Below are 13803 nucleotides of genomic sequence, written 5' to 3' on the forward strand. Positions count from 1 at the left end.
CAATCCCTCCATCGGCTCCGTTCCTTTATCGGCACATGGAGACGCACATCTGTCGATGGAGGAATTCATTTTGGCTGCCAATCACAACAGGGGAGTGGTCAATGAGTGCAGACGTGCCAATACCTCGACTACCCTGATGGTTGACTTCTGTCTGTCTGCATCTCTGTGGGCTTCTACCACTTTCTGTCCCCCTATATGATCACGAATAGACAGAGTCTGTCTGAGAGAAGGAACTGTCTGTCTCATTCTGTTGTTTTGAGTGCTGAACTGTGAACTACGATCTATGTCCAACAACAGCAGGCTGATCAGTCCAGGCGTGTGCAAAGATCTGTAATTAACTACAGGGACTCTTTCACTATTTTTGTGGCCATTTCCCTGCTTCACATATTCGAATCATGTCCTCAGGCACGTATATTTCTGTGGGAGAAATGGGACTTAACCTCAAAAGCTTTGGTCAATAACTTTTAAAGGCACAACCAACTCAATATTTACAATGTGTAATACAGTGACCCAGCTTTTGAACTTGAGCCTTTCTGCAAGTGTTCACTTTTGAATCCTTATCCCTCTATTGTATGAGAACTTGATGGTCCTTTTTTCTGTCTTTTGTGTGTGCAGGCGGACATCCACACACAAATACAGACAAAAAATTCTGAGAAAAATAAGAAAATTAAATCAACAAGGTGAGATTTTGGGGGCTGAGACATCAGTTTGACCTTGCAGGGATCTCTTGTATTGTATTGTATTGTATTGTATTGTATTGTATTGTATTGTATTGTATTGTATTGTATTGTGTGTGTGTGTGTGTGTGTGTGTGTGTGTGTGTGTGTGTGTGTGTGCGTGTGTGCGTGCGTGCGTGCGAGCGTGCGTGCGTGCGTGCGTGCGTGTGTGTGTGTGTACGCGCGCCTGTGCATGCTTATGCAAACTCATCCCTACATGTCCTCAAACACCTGTGTTAGCTTTGGTTTACATACAGCCTCATTACAAATATCTGGGCTGCATGGCTGAGTGTGTGTTAAAGTGTGTGTGGTTCTGAGATAAATATTTGCACGCTCTCTGGTGGCCTGTGGGTGTTGTCGTCAACACTGCTTCCTTTTTGTGCCCCCCAATTTTTGTTATTTTTTTGGTTTTTTTTATGTCCAGAGATACTGCTGGAGTAAAGGAATCTAATTATCACAAGCTGCTTATAAGTGCTTCTATTCAGTCTTAAGGAAAATATAAGCAGTGTAGTAAAGAATTTTCAAGTCCCTGTAATTTAGTCCCAGACAGGATTTTTTTTTTTAGCTTTAACTGACCATGTGTTTAAATGATCTATTTTACAGCTTGGATGCAGTTGTCTGGGAAAATGTTTGAGGCTAAGTCATAATAAAGACCTGACTATTATGATACTATAGGGTAATATAAGCCCATCACTAATATGTAGAGATGAAAAATGTAAACACAAGAAAAATGTATAGAGAGCTGAAATAAATGCGATGATAATTGCAAACCCCTTTTTTAAATATCTATTGAGGAAAATAATAAAATCTAGTAGTATTTTATTAATGTAAAAAAAAAAAAAAAACTCAGACACAACAACTTCATACATTTTGCTATAAGTATATCATTGACATTTCTAAATTGGGCTTTGTGGCGGCCTTCTTTTCTGCTATTTGAAATTGTTTTAAATTTCAATATATTATTGTTTGAGCTCATGTCTTAAGTTAATTTCTATACATTAACCAGCAGATTTTTTTTGATTTTATTATAAGTAAATTATGAGCATATTTTGTAGAATTTTATTATAAAGTGTCAGAATCAGAATTTGTGTTGTGTTTTTCCGTACTTCTTTATGGGGAATACCGAAATTAAAATCAAGGTTAACGTGTTTTTAAAAAAAAGAGATTCAATATTTGCCTCCAGGTCGAAGAAACGGCCTAATATTATTTCCAATGCTGTAGCTATTTTAAGAGCTTAAATGTCTGACGATCAATGTCAAAAAGTCACTTTTAATGTGCTGTATTCATATCGTTGGCACAAATCGTTAGTTGGTCTGTTTTATTCACATCAAATATGCGCAAATGAATTATCCACATAATTTCATCGTTACCTCTTGAAGTCAGAATCTTTAAACATTTACTCCTCCTTCACAAAGCCTTAACGGATTGAGCTGAACATCTGTCATCGTCCATGTGTTTATCTCGGGGCCTTAATGGGAACCATCAGCCGCGCAGGGCCAGATTTTGGAGGTCGGACCAGTAAAAATGTTCAATCTCACATGGCTGAGGTCATTTTTAGCATTGAGCGCGGAATGTGAGGGTGTTTTGGTCAAACACGCCGTCTTAGCTGGACTATGACTGTATTGTAGAGGTGCTTGTTTGCTCAGTGTGGTCTGTAAACTGTTGTTTAGGTTTGGGTGGTGCTGTGGCAACAAACTCGGACCGTGACCGAGGATTGACCCCAGGATTTCTATTGAGGGGTGTAGAGGGAGTCTCAGAGAACTTAAAGTCAAAAAGTAGGGTGCAGGGAAACCCCCGGGTCCCTGAGGTAACCTCCTCAGGGGACCCGGGGGTCGTGAAGAAGTCTTCACGAACAGAGATAAAGCTTCTCATTTTGCTATATTTAATTTCTACAGTAAGATACACAAATTGCCATTAGCGAGATGAATTAAATCGAAAATTATAGGCCTTCTTTAATCTTAATATCCAGTACATAAATTTGACTTGAATTTAAGTATAATATTCAGAGTATTTTTTTTAGGTTTGAGGACACACGTGACACTCTAAAATGAAATAGCCGTCAGTTCGTGTTTAACACTGGGTAATTTGTAATAGCTGAAGAATGAGATATGTAAGAATCACTATGGGAATATGAGACGGCTTACAAAAATTGTATTATCAAAGTGATTCAAAAAACTTGTAACCCTCATTGTTATACAAAAATATTGCAAATAACCTATGAAATAGATATTTTCGAAAGCTACGACTCTTAAGATATTGTTATGTCTAAAAGATATTTTAATGAGAAAAAAACTGACGTGTATATTTTTTCTCTTAAAAGTAACTAAAAAAAAATGGTTTTCAGATAAATAAAATCTATCTTTCATCCAACCTATTCATTCTTTATCAATATGAAATTTTTAAAAAATATGTTTAATAATTTACCAACAAAGAAGAAATGCTGATATCGCCCAATGCACTAAAGTGTAACGTTTTCGCTTCGTGTCATAATCTGTAATTGTTTATTAATTTACAATCTCCTGTTGAAATAGTGAAAATGAAAATATAGCATTGTCATAAGCACCAATTGTTAATACTACCGACCGCTTGATATTGGTATTTTTTTTTTTATCATTTTTATTTATTTATTTGCTACAACAAAATAATGTGTCTCTCAAAGCCAATAAGCGTATTTTTGACGGCATGGCCTCACACACAGGCCCCCGAGCAACAAGTCTGTGTACATACTTAACTATTTATACCGAAACAACGCCTCTAACAACGAAATGAGGGTGTCTATAGTTACCAAACTAACCTTGTCAGGTTCAATACTAAACATCCTTTAGTCTCAGTGTCGAAAAACACAACATACTGAAAATAAATAGACGTGCGACGAGTTAAAAAAGAGAGATTGGCTACGTAACTTACTCTTATTTCCATGTTTGTTGTTGCTGAATTGGACTGAGCAGCAGCCTCAGCAGGTCTCTGCAGCTCTGATACAGCCGCTACTGCAGGTGGATCCAAGGTAAAGGTGAATGTCGCTCATTTATCATGGCGCTTTCAGCATTTTTTTGCCCTTATATGGTAAGATGGACTCGCATCTTGCACACCAGGAATTAAAACAACAAAGGAATCAGGAAACCCTCCTATAGTTTGAAAATGGGGACGTTAAAAAGGGCAAACTAAACTCACAAAATGTCCAGCTTTTAGTCCGGTAAACACACAATTACGAAGTACATTCATTATAAGTTGATTCTAAAAACAATTTAATCGTTATCAGTTTAAAAATCACTATAGTTAAAAAAATAAAAAAATAATTTAAAAAAAAAAGGTTTCTAAATAAGACTTAAATAGAACTTGTTAAAGCAATTGTGCACACACAGTGCTGCAAGTTTTCACAGTTCATCTTGTCATCAGGTGGGGATGATGACACCTCCGTGTAACATGGGGACTGAGGAGTTGACGCTGACAAGACCAGTGGGGCCCCATCCTTGTCTATAGCCTAACCTCGATGTTTTAATCAATGGCGTTTCTTTTTTATCCCCTCAATAAGCCGAGTGCTCGATAAGGTTGTCATCACAAATGACGCTGACGTCCGCGATCTCATCCTCTCCATGGATAAACATGCCTTTATTATGCCAATAACTCGTTACCCCAGAGACGGGAACGCGCACGGCCGCATACATTGAGGGACTTTGGGGTGAGTGAAACAGACACGTGCAGCTTCTCAGATGGTGGGACAGAGGTTTGCTGTTAGGTCTGCAGAGCATAAATAAATGTCTAATGTGCGGATTTAGATTTAACATTTACTTCAAAAATCAACTTACAAGTCTCTCTAACTTACTCTCTACCAAAACGTCCCTCTCAGAAACGACACAGTTGAAAAGCTTTAGAGGTAAACGCACTTTAATACACATGATTGACCCGTAAACGTCTCTGACAAAACAGTTTGGAAGTGCTCCACTGGATTAAATAGCAGATAGAAGCCTGAAACATACAAAGCCATAAATGATCGGTTCCGCAACTGATAAAACTCAGCGCCCCACTAATAATACATGAAAGCATTACGCATCATGCAAATCTCACACGACAGACATTCAGACAGTCAACACACACAGACCTGAAACACGGAAGTGATAGTGATTAAGGAGCTACTATAACAATGCACTCAATAACGATTAATAAACGAGGTCGTCTCGTTGACTGTGTGATGCCTAATTGACGGCATCCAGTGCAATCAGAGCGGGCGTGGCCGTGACGCACAACTTTGGCACATTTGAGGTATTTGTTTGTGTGTGCAGATTTGTGACTTTACAGTGGCACGTTTAGCAGCACGGGGCAAGGGCAGGTCTAACGATGGCACTGGGTATCTCTTGCAAATTGCAGATTTTACGCCATATATCAAAAGCAAATGGACACATTTTAAAGTATGGCCTACACTTGTTTGGACAGCGATACTATCGTTCTTGCAAACACGTTACACCAATATAAAATAAATCGATAGCCAAGAAGTGGTCCATATTGTCCAAACTTCCAAAATAGTGCATTAACTCATTATAAATGTCCACAAATGTCATCCATCAACAAAGACTTTGGCTTTGATACATTTGATATGAAAGTTGGTACAGAGAGGCCGCCTTGGCCCAAAGAGGTAAAGAGGCAGTTGGTCCTCAGTTGGAGGAGTAAGGATCAGCCCCCGTGGAAGACACCATGGAGGATGTGGGAGAAGGAGTAGATGGGGCTGATATAGACTTCTCTGATGCGGCATCGTCCAATTTCTCTTGAATGCTCTTTCCCGGGTCTGAGGATGGTACTTTGGCTGGCAGCAGCCCTTCTTTCTCACGCTTTTTCTGCTTCATCCTCCGGTTCTGAAACCAGATTTTCACCTGAGTCTCATTCAGCTGCAGCGCAGCAGCAATCTCTACGCGTCGTGCCCGGGTCAGGTACTTGTTGAAGTGAAATTCCTTCTCCAGCTCCGTCAGCTGCTTGGTGGTGAAGTTGGTCCGGACCGTGTTCGGCTGACCAGCATAACCGTACTCACCAGACCTTCCTGCAGACAGGGAAACAAATCACTGTGAACGTGTAGAAAGGGGTAATCTAGTTTGTTTTCTGTGCCAACACAAGAATTAACTTTTACGCGCAGCTGGAGCAACTTCTACGCAGCAGCTAATTAATATCGACTACTCTGAAACGATGCAAGAGATTTAATAAGATACTTAAAAACAGCGTGGATACGTACGTTATTATACTGGTGGATTAGTGAAATGCGGAAGAATCTAAGGTGTAAAATTTGAGGTCAATATACTTACACTAAAGGCGTCTTTACGCTCATGCGCATCCAAGTATCCCATAGAGGAAACATCTACCATACTGACACCAGCTCGGACCACTTAAGGCAGCATTGTTTACAGACTTTGGGCCACTGGCACCACTTTCTCACACACATACAACAACACCCACCTGTTTTTGGTGGATTCCTCTTAACTTTCATCCAGTCGAAAGTCTGTGCAGACGAGGCACCCTCAGACAAAGGTGAGCAGCAAGCCTCCAGGTGAGATGCATGCAGAGGTGATAGCGGGTTTGAGCACCCAGGATAAGGGGTTGCCTGCTCGTGCCCGCCGCCATAGGCGGCGTGGGTATACTGCAGTTGACCCAGGGGGGCGGCACTGTAACCATGGCGATGCTGAGAGACCATGGAGGAGGAAATGTTACCCGAATACATCAGTGGGCCGCACTGGGGGAATGCCGCTGTAGATTCTACTTCCTGGTTGAGCGCGTAATGGTTATACGTAGCGCAGAAACTTTGGGGTCCATAGTTAGAGTTACAGGCCGGATGGGCCCCATAGGAGAGACTTAGAGAGCTCGCAGTAGACTGGTATGACCCCGGCTGGTGAGGGATGCCATCAGGAGAGGCCCTACTCGCCATGAAACGGCCATCTGCCCCGCAGTTGTTGACAGTAGCCCCGCAGGACTGGAAAGTTGTAATCCCGTGGTCCGAGTGGAAAGCCCTGACAGAGCATGAGCCACCTTCACCGCTCATCACTGTGTAGTCTAAGAAGCTGCTCATTGTAGCATTGTTTCTACCAGGACCGAGGGACCGTCCGCTCCACAGACACCCTCTGATCTCTTCCTTTCTCCCCTCTTACCCTGATTGACCGTGCCAACCTTTACCTATACTCTGTCCTTATCAGAGGAAGGAGGGAGGGGGGCGCGCGGGCCGATATCAATGAACGGGTGCTGTCACGTGGGCCCGGGTCAGCCAGTGAGGTACTTGTCCTTATCCCCTTAGCCGGTGACAGATTGGTGTTTGAGTGGCTATTTAAATTCCAAGCGCTCGTCGATCAAGGTGACGCGCGTCGCCACTAATGTATTGGCCGAGCAAACAATGAGCTGGGAGGCAGACGGCGGTGGACAGCTCCGGGGTCGCATGAAGAGCCGGGGTGCTGCAAACACCGCGCTGCTGTGCGCTCTCCCACCGGGGAGAGATTAACGTTTCACCCTCTGCAACCTCACCACGAGGACGACCTAGCACTCTGACCTCAGGTACGGTATTTTTGGAATAGAGACGAGAATAGGTGTCACTGTGTACGTGTGTGTGTGTGTGTGTGTGTGTGTGTGTGTGTGTGTGTGTGTGTGTGTGTATTGGTGGTTATGCGCACACGCGGTCGTGCATGTGCCCTCCGTGAGTGCTTGTATTCGCCCGCGCATAGCAGCCGTGATGTCATATGTATAACAGTGTCATTCTCTCCTGAATGGATGGATGGCTAAGAGTGTGTGCCACTGCCACAGGCTATCTGTGGGCTATCAATGTCCCATTCCAGTGAGAAATGTTCCACGCTTGAACATTGAGGGATTTTCTCAGCAAATATTGTCACAGTGTGATAGTGAGGGAGAGACAAGGTTTCACTCCTGACACAGACAGAAAGTACTTCAGTTCCATCAAAAATAGCCTTTTTTACAACTTTGTTTCCCCATCAAGGTCGCATTAGAAATGTTTGCCTACTTGTCAGTGCTTGCTGCGGGGTCACAGGTGATGAAACGACAAGACAACACATTAAACATTAATTTGATGTGATATTAATTTTTTTTCTCTCCCGGGTCACAGGGTCTGCTATCTACCCTGATTTCACTCCCACATGAATTCATTATGCATGTAACTATAGTGATCAAATGATATGATAATGCGAGGCCCGTCGTGGAGCTAATGTGCACATATAGCCCGAGGTGCAAGTGTGGGCTGATTATCCTGTTAAGTTCATCAAATAAAGCTGTTACAGAAATTAAGGGCCACAGAAAAGCAGCGCTGAGAGGGAGAGCAGGGGGAAAGTGTGCGTTGGAGACTTGCGGCTGTAATGTGCCCAACCTCTCACTGGGGAGGAAGGAAGGGGAGGGAGCGAGAGGAAGGGAAGGAGGGAGGACGGAAGGAGGGAGGAAGAGGATCACATGGAAGGATGAGCGCCCCCACAGGCCATTGCCGTCAGGCACCCAGAACCGCAGTTGCTAATGTATGGTGACATTGTTCGTATATTTTATTGCAATGAAGCCTATTTCAAAGACCTCTGCAGGCAACATTGGAAAGTAATTAAGTCAATAGGACTACTTAAGTGCAGTTTCGAGGTAATAGCCTACTTTTACTAATTTTACTCTACAATATATCAGAGGGGAGTATTGTACTGTTTACTCTTACTTTTAATTTACCAGCCCAACACGTGCCACCTCTACGAGCAACATCCTTAAATTGCTTCTTCCATGTTTGGCTATAGTTTGATACACTATCATTGACTTTGAAGCTAATATCTCTATACTTCCTCATTGGTAAACATTTTGAGTACAGTGTGATGTTTAGAGTTTTTTTTCTACGGTGTAATAGCGCTTGTTAATTTGAAGTAAAGTATCAATATACTTCTACCAGCACTGCTTTTAAAATTTGATGAACAATTCCAAGCCCAAGAAATATAAGACTGAAAAAGTGATGCAAACTTCCCACCAGTGAAAAAAAGCGCAGCGGGGTCAATACCCCCAACCCACCTCCTCCTCCCTTTTCTCATGTCTTCCCAGCTGCCTCTGCAACAGTAGTGAGTGGGCGCAGTGGATCTTGCCTGCTTTGGGAAACTTCGCCATGCTGGCCTCGGAGCTTTCTCGGCTCTTTGTGTGAACACATGTGCGCAGAAAGGGCGCGCTCTCTCGGAATGATTTGGTCACACTGGGTCCTGTGGTTAGTCAGAGTGCAGGACAGCAAGATCTGCCCCCGCTTTTACCCGTGCATACACCCCAACACACACACGCACACACACACACACACACACACACACACACACACACACCACTTACCCAATAGGCTAATGTTCAGCCAGTTGATGAGCTTCGCATGGCTTCCAGATTTTTCGATAAAGGTTGGAGCTTATGAATTTTGCAGGTGTAGATACTTTCTGAATCGATCCGTGCAGGCTGGTGTTGCAACCGGTGTTTTTTTTTTTTTTTTTTTTGTCGTTTTCATGCACAAACCCGTTAAAGAAAACTAAAATATTGAATTAAACCGTGCATGAGCTAATAACTGATTCCCATAAGTCAAATGAAGTGCAATACAATAGAGCAGGACCATTCATAATCCCTCTATTGAACTAAAGACTCTAAAGTGCAACAGTAACTGCTGCTCCAATAATGTTGTAAAATCCCCCAAACACCTTCTTCATCAAGTAAACCATGATGATGATATTCGCTTTACGCAGTAAATAAGCTATTCTTAGTAATTATATGTCTGATAAATCACATCTCGTCGAGTCTGTTTTGAGTTTGGGCCACTTTTAACGCACGGGGAGAGAGTGCAGGCTCATAACCTGAACAGGCTGCTACCGCTGCTGCTGTCGCCGAGCCAAAGCCGTGTTTAAACAAGCTATAAAAATGAATTATGACCAAACGCATGCAGAGCCACAGCCCCTTTTAGCCAAGGAATTGGGGAGTCCCGTATAAAAATGTAAGTGGGGTTTTATTTGTGCGCATTACGCCACAATTGGTCTCCTTAATGTCCGTCTCATTCATGCCACGGAGTGATTTATGAGCTCCTGAAGACAAACATGGTTCGGGTATTTGCCTGCAACATGCACGCAATGTTTAAAAAAAGTCCTGTCATACTAAGATCCTTAGTTACTATTTTTTTCCCTCTACATAGTATTAAAATTGAAGGTAAAAATACAAATGATCTGTTAGTGTTTCTATAAACAGCATAAAATAGGCTTTACATTTCTTGGCAAATTTAAATAATTCAAATAAAGACATTTTAACAAACAAATACTAACATTTTGCATCAATAATTTGTTACCAACGTTTAGATATTTTATGAGAAGTAATTTGACTGATAATTAAAGTTGTGCCACGAAAGTTTTAAGTGAGAAAGTGAATTACTTTTGCACTCATAAGCAGACTTCTTTAGAGGAAAAAAAAAATCTTTCGACAAACTACTTAAACTAATTTGGATTATGTTGAAATTTAATAAAATAATAAAAGTAAAATTCCAACTCCTGTGTGTCTTCAACAACTCAGTGCAGACCCGACTATTTATATTCATCACCAACCTGTTGTTAATTTGCATAACGTCTCTATCTCTCCATGCCCTACTTTTTTATTTTGCATATTTTCACCCATGAATAATTCAAGAAAAAATATCAAGCCGGAAAAAAGAAACGACTCAAACACCAGAACAAATATTGTAGCAAGTTAATTGTATTCTAACAAAAATATCCAAGACATTGGAAGCTATACAAAAATAAAAATGACCAGGATCCATAGGCCTAATATTATATAATTATTCACATACACTCATAATTTCCATTCCAAGGGATCAGGTTGTTATGGCAATTACAAGCCACGTTGGAGTAGAGCTATTTCAGTGATTTAATTTCGTCCTTACCTTGTATTAATCGTCAAGTCAAATATCAACAGAATAAATGTGCCGAATATACAAATAACATCAGAGTTAATACCGTCGTAGCCTCATGTATTGTCCTGAAAAAGGCTTATGTTGATTGGATTGAGTTAATAGTTCAGGTGCTGCAGGTCGATTGTAGTTAGAGACTCCGAGAAAAAATAGAAACTGTCCGTGGAGATGTCTACGGGGCTGTCCAGAGACTCTGACAAGCTCGGCGAGGCTGCATCGGAGAGCTGAAGGCAGGAATCCGAGGAGAAAGGTTGGAAATCGTGTAAAGAAACATCCAGGGCCGGGGGACTGTCGCCATTGTCCAGGCCAGATGCCGAGCCGGGGCCCATTGTTGACATGCAGCCCGGAACAGTGGGTGACGGGTTGGGGAAATGTTTCAGATTTTTGTCATTGCTGTTCAGCGGCGCAGCAGCAAAGCTCGCGGACTCTCCATTGTGGAGCTGCTGCGTGTTGTTCTGAAAGGAGCAGGTATCTCTCTCCAGCAGGGCCCCGCTCTGCTCGTACAGGGGCCCCTCGTCCTCCTCGTCGCTGTGGATGCCGTCCTCGGCGCCGGGCCCTTTCCCGTCCCCGTTGTGGTTCTCCTTGCTCTGCGTCTGCCGCTTGTGCTTCATGCGCCGGTTCTGGAACCAGACTTTGACCTGTCTTTCGGTCAGGTCCAGCAGGGCCGCTATTTCCACCCGCCTCGGCCGACACAGATACTTGTTGAAGTGGAACTCCTTCTCCAGCTCCAGCAGCTGTGTGTTGGTGTAGGCTGTTCTCAGCCGCCGGGAGCCCCCTCCTCCCCCACCGCTCTCCACAATCTCAGGCGAGCCTGGAAAATAAGCACCACGGTAGCGTGGGATTAAAACGCAGGACACAACAGTTACATAACCCCGCTGCCCGTGGATCTAACGTTATGGCTATCACAATCCACCAGAGAGGGACTCAGAAACACGCTGCAGCAAAATGGCCGCTGGAGCTACCGATCCAAGTTTATACAGCCTTTATCCAAAACATTATATTCATCAGATTGTTTCACACATAAAATAACGTCCAGCATGAGCGTGAAGCAAAAACAGTGCAGTATAAAAGGAGCGAGGTCCAGGCTGGTGTGGGATACTAATGAATGCTCCAGCTGCCCTCCTCGGCAAAGGCACTCCATCACTCTTCATTACTGTCACACATCAAAACTCTACTTCGACCAGGGGAATAAATCATCTTACATCACCAAACTTTACCCAAACTTTTTTTTTTGGTCTTGCTTCACACACAGCAAAGTACTAACCATAAATCTGCCAGAATAAAACCACCAAAGCATGTTTGTTTGTTTTTTTTAGGAGGGGCCTTTGTATGGCTTCATTTTAGCAACAGATAGTAAAGACGTTTTGCAGCACAACTATCCATAAAAGCACCCACCTTTCGGGGAGAAGCACACGGTTCCATTGGAGATGGTGGTCGCAGTGGAGGTCGGCAGGTGGTTCCTCTTGGAGGCTTTCTTCTCCCGCATCCAGGGGTACTCCGGGGGTAAGGAGGCGGTGGGCAGCGGGCTGCATCCGTCGGGGCTGTGTCTGGGCCGGCCGTGCCGCGGATGGCTGCCCGGATTCAGGCTGGGGATGGTCTGCTCAAAGGGAGGAGGAATGAGTGTCGGGCGTGAAAGCGTCGAGCTCTTGATTGATGAACTTTGAAATGAATCAGCGACAGGGGGGAAAGATGTCAGGCACTCAGCAAGCGACGGCTGACTATTGATAAAACCGCTCTCTCGCTCGAATTCGTAATTCATCTCCGCTCCCTGAGAGCCGAGGAAAGTTTGCACGCGTATTTTTATAAATGTTGCGGCTCAGTGGTGACGAGAAAGAAAAAAATCATTAAAAAAAAAATCTCCTGGTGGTGTTTTTTCTATTTCACTGATTACGGCCGTATGGGGACCGAGCTACTATTAAACTATTGAATTCATGGAGACAAGGTTGAAATTGGACCGAATTGCCTGTCACATGATTACCTCTGCCCAATGACAATTTGGGGTTTAATCAAAAGAAGCCACTGTCTGCCTGATTGATCCAAAAACTCTGATGAAGAACGCCTCGCTAAGCTGGGGGACGACTGTTTTTATTTACATCTTTGTCCGCTGAGTTTATCCTCCTCGCGCCCTCCAGTCCAGTCCACTAAGCTACAAAATGTGTTTTTTAAGAATGGCTGACGCTCACTATTAGCTACAGGGAAGGAGCCCAGCCTTGGGTGCGCGGATTCGTGCACTCCTCTTTCTCGTATTGTTTGAGGATGTCAGTCGAGAACGCCCCCACCACACCACTCACACACTCACAAACACACACAAACACACACACACACACACACACACACACACACACACACACACACACACACACACACACACACACACACACACACACACACACATTTCACGCCAGTAGTTTTTCATATCGGCAAGACTCAGGCTTGAGATGCAGAAAAAATAACAAACCCCAAAAACTGATATTGAGACTTCTCGAAACAAACCCCAGCAATCCAGTCTATTCACCGTGTGGACACGATGTGATTTTTCAAAGATGCATAACAATGACATATGCAGTGCATCCATTGGCATGTGTTGCAATAAAAAGCCCATCCATTAAGTTAATACTGACGGATATGAGCACGTTCAGACCATTTCATCCCACAACAGCAGTTAAACATTTACAGCTATGGTGCAGACACTTGTAAAGGGAGCCACAAGCATGGGCTCCCTGCATCCGCACTCACAAACAGTATTGTTTTATTATAAACCATTAATGCGGATTAAAGAGATATGATATTAAAGGCATACAGGATTTTCGTTTATTCCAACAAAAGGTCGGTTTTATAACGAGGTCATGCGCGCCCACGTGCGCGCACATACTCACCAACACCAGATTACACATACAGGAGCTCTTTCTTCTGTGATTGCTAATGGTCACATTTTTCGATGACTAAAGAGCCACCATAATTGCTGCCTCCTCTTAAATGTTATCCCAATGCCTGAAATGGTTGTGTTTTCGTGTTAGGACCTGGAAGCCACAACGTTGAACCAGGATTTATTAGAAGGACACTGACTGCAATACTGAGAAAGGCTTCTCACTGTATTCCCATTATCATTTCTACCTGAAATTGCAATGGCGCAAACATCAACACAGTTACAATCGACCATTTACAACGAATCCA

General features: G+C 43.2%; 2 protein-coding genes across 4 annotated transcripts; both read right to left on the reverse strand.

Moving 5' to 3' along the window:
* Positions 1-5365: 5365 nt before the first annotated feature.
* hoxa1a (homeobox A1a) lies at positions 5366-6768 on the reverse strand. The gene is made up of 2 exons (XM_069176365.1): positions 6156-6768; positions 5366-5745 (listed from the first exon to the last, which is right to left on the reverse strand). The coding sequence occupies exons 1-2, from the start codon at positions 6760-6762 to the stop codon at positions 5366-5368; spliced, it is 987 nt and encodes a 328-aa protein (XP_069032466.1). The 5' UTR covers positions 6763-6768.
* A 3635-nt stretch (positions 6769-10403) lies between these two features.
* Positions 10404-12755, reverse strand: LOC138214507 (homeobox protein Hox-A2a). 3 transcript variants are annotated; one of them, XM_069176183.1, is made up of 3 exons: positions 12723-12748; positions 12025-12226; positions 10404-11440 (listed from the first exon to the last, which is right to left on the reverse strand). In XM_069176183.1, the coding sequence occupies exons 2-3, from the start codon at positions 12113-12115 to the stop codon at positions 10728-10730; spliced, it is 804 nt and encodes a 267-aa protein (XP_069032284.1). In that variant the 5' UTR covers positions 12116-12226; positions 12723-12748; the 3' UTR covers positions 10404-10727. The 3 variants fall into 3 exon arrangements, with proteins under 3 accessions (XP_069032284.1, XP_069032285.1, XP_069032283.1); XM_069176184.1 differs by lacking the exon at positions 12723-12748 and adding an exon at positions 12608-12623; XM_069176182.1 differs by having other exon boundaries at positions 12025-12755.
* Between the last annotated feature and the right edge of the window lie 1048 nt (positions 12756-13803).

This window comes from Embiotoca jacksoni, unplaced genomic scaffold (assembly GCF_022577435.1).
Source record: "Embiotoca jacksoni isolate LCO1_2020_lvr unplaced genomic scaffold, fEmbJac1.0.p SCAF_7, whole genome shotgun sequence".
Taxonomy (NCBI): domain Eukaryota; kingdom Metazoa; phylum Chordata; class Actinopteri; family Embiotocidae; genus Embiotoca; species Embiotoca jacksoni.

Excerpts from the sequence above, each read along its gene's own strand:
- hoxa1a (XM_069176365.1), bottom strand. The coding sequence starts at position 6,762 with ATGAGCAGCTTCTTAGACTACACAGTGATGAGCGGTGAAGGTGGCTCA. Across the intron at positions 5,746-6,155 it reads GAGGAATCCACCAAAAACAG|GAAGGTCTGGTGAGTACGGT; the intron begins GTGGGTGTTGTT and ends CCCTGTCTGCAG.
- LOC138214507 (XM_069176182.1), bottom strand. The coding sequence starts at position 12,388 with ATGAATTACGAATTCGAGCGAGAGAGCGGTTTTATCAATAGTCAGCCG. Across the intron at positions 11,441-12,024 it reads CGTGTGCTTCTCCCCGAAAG|GCTCGCCTGAGATTGTGGAG; the intron begins GTGGGTGCTTTT and ends CTTATTTTCCAG.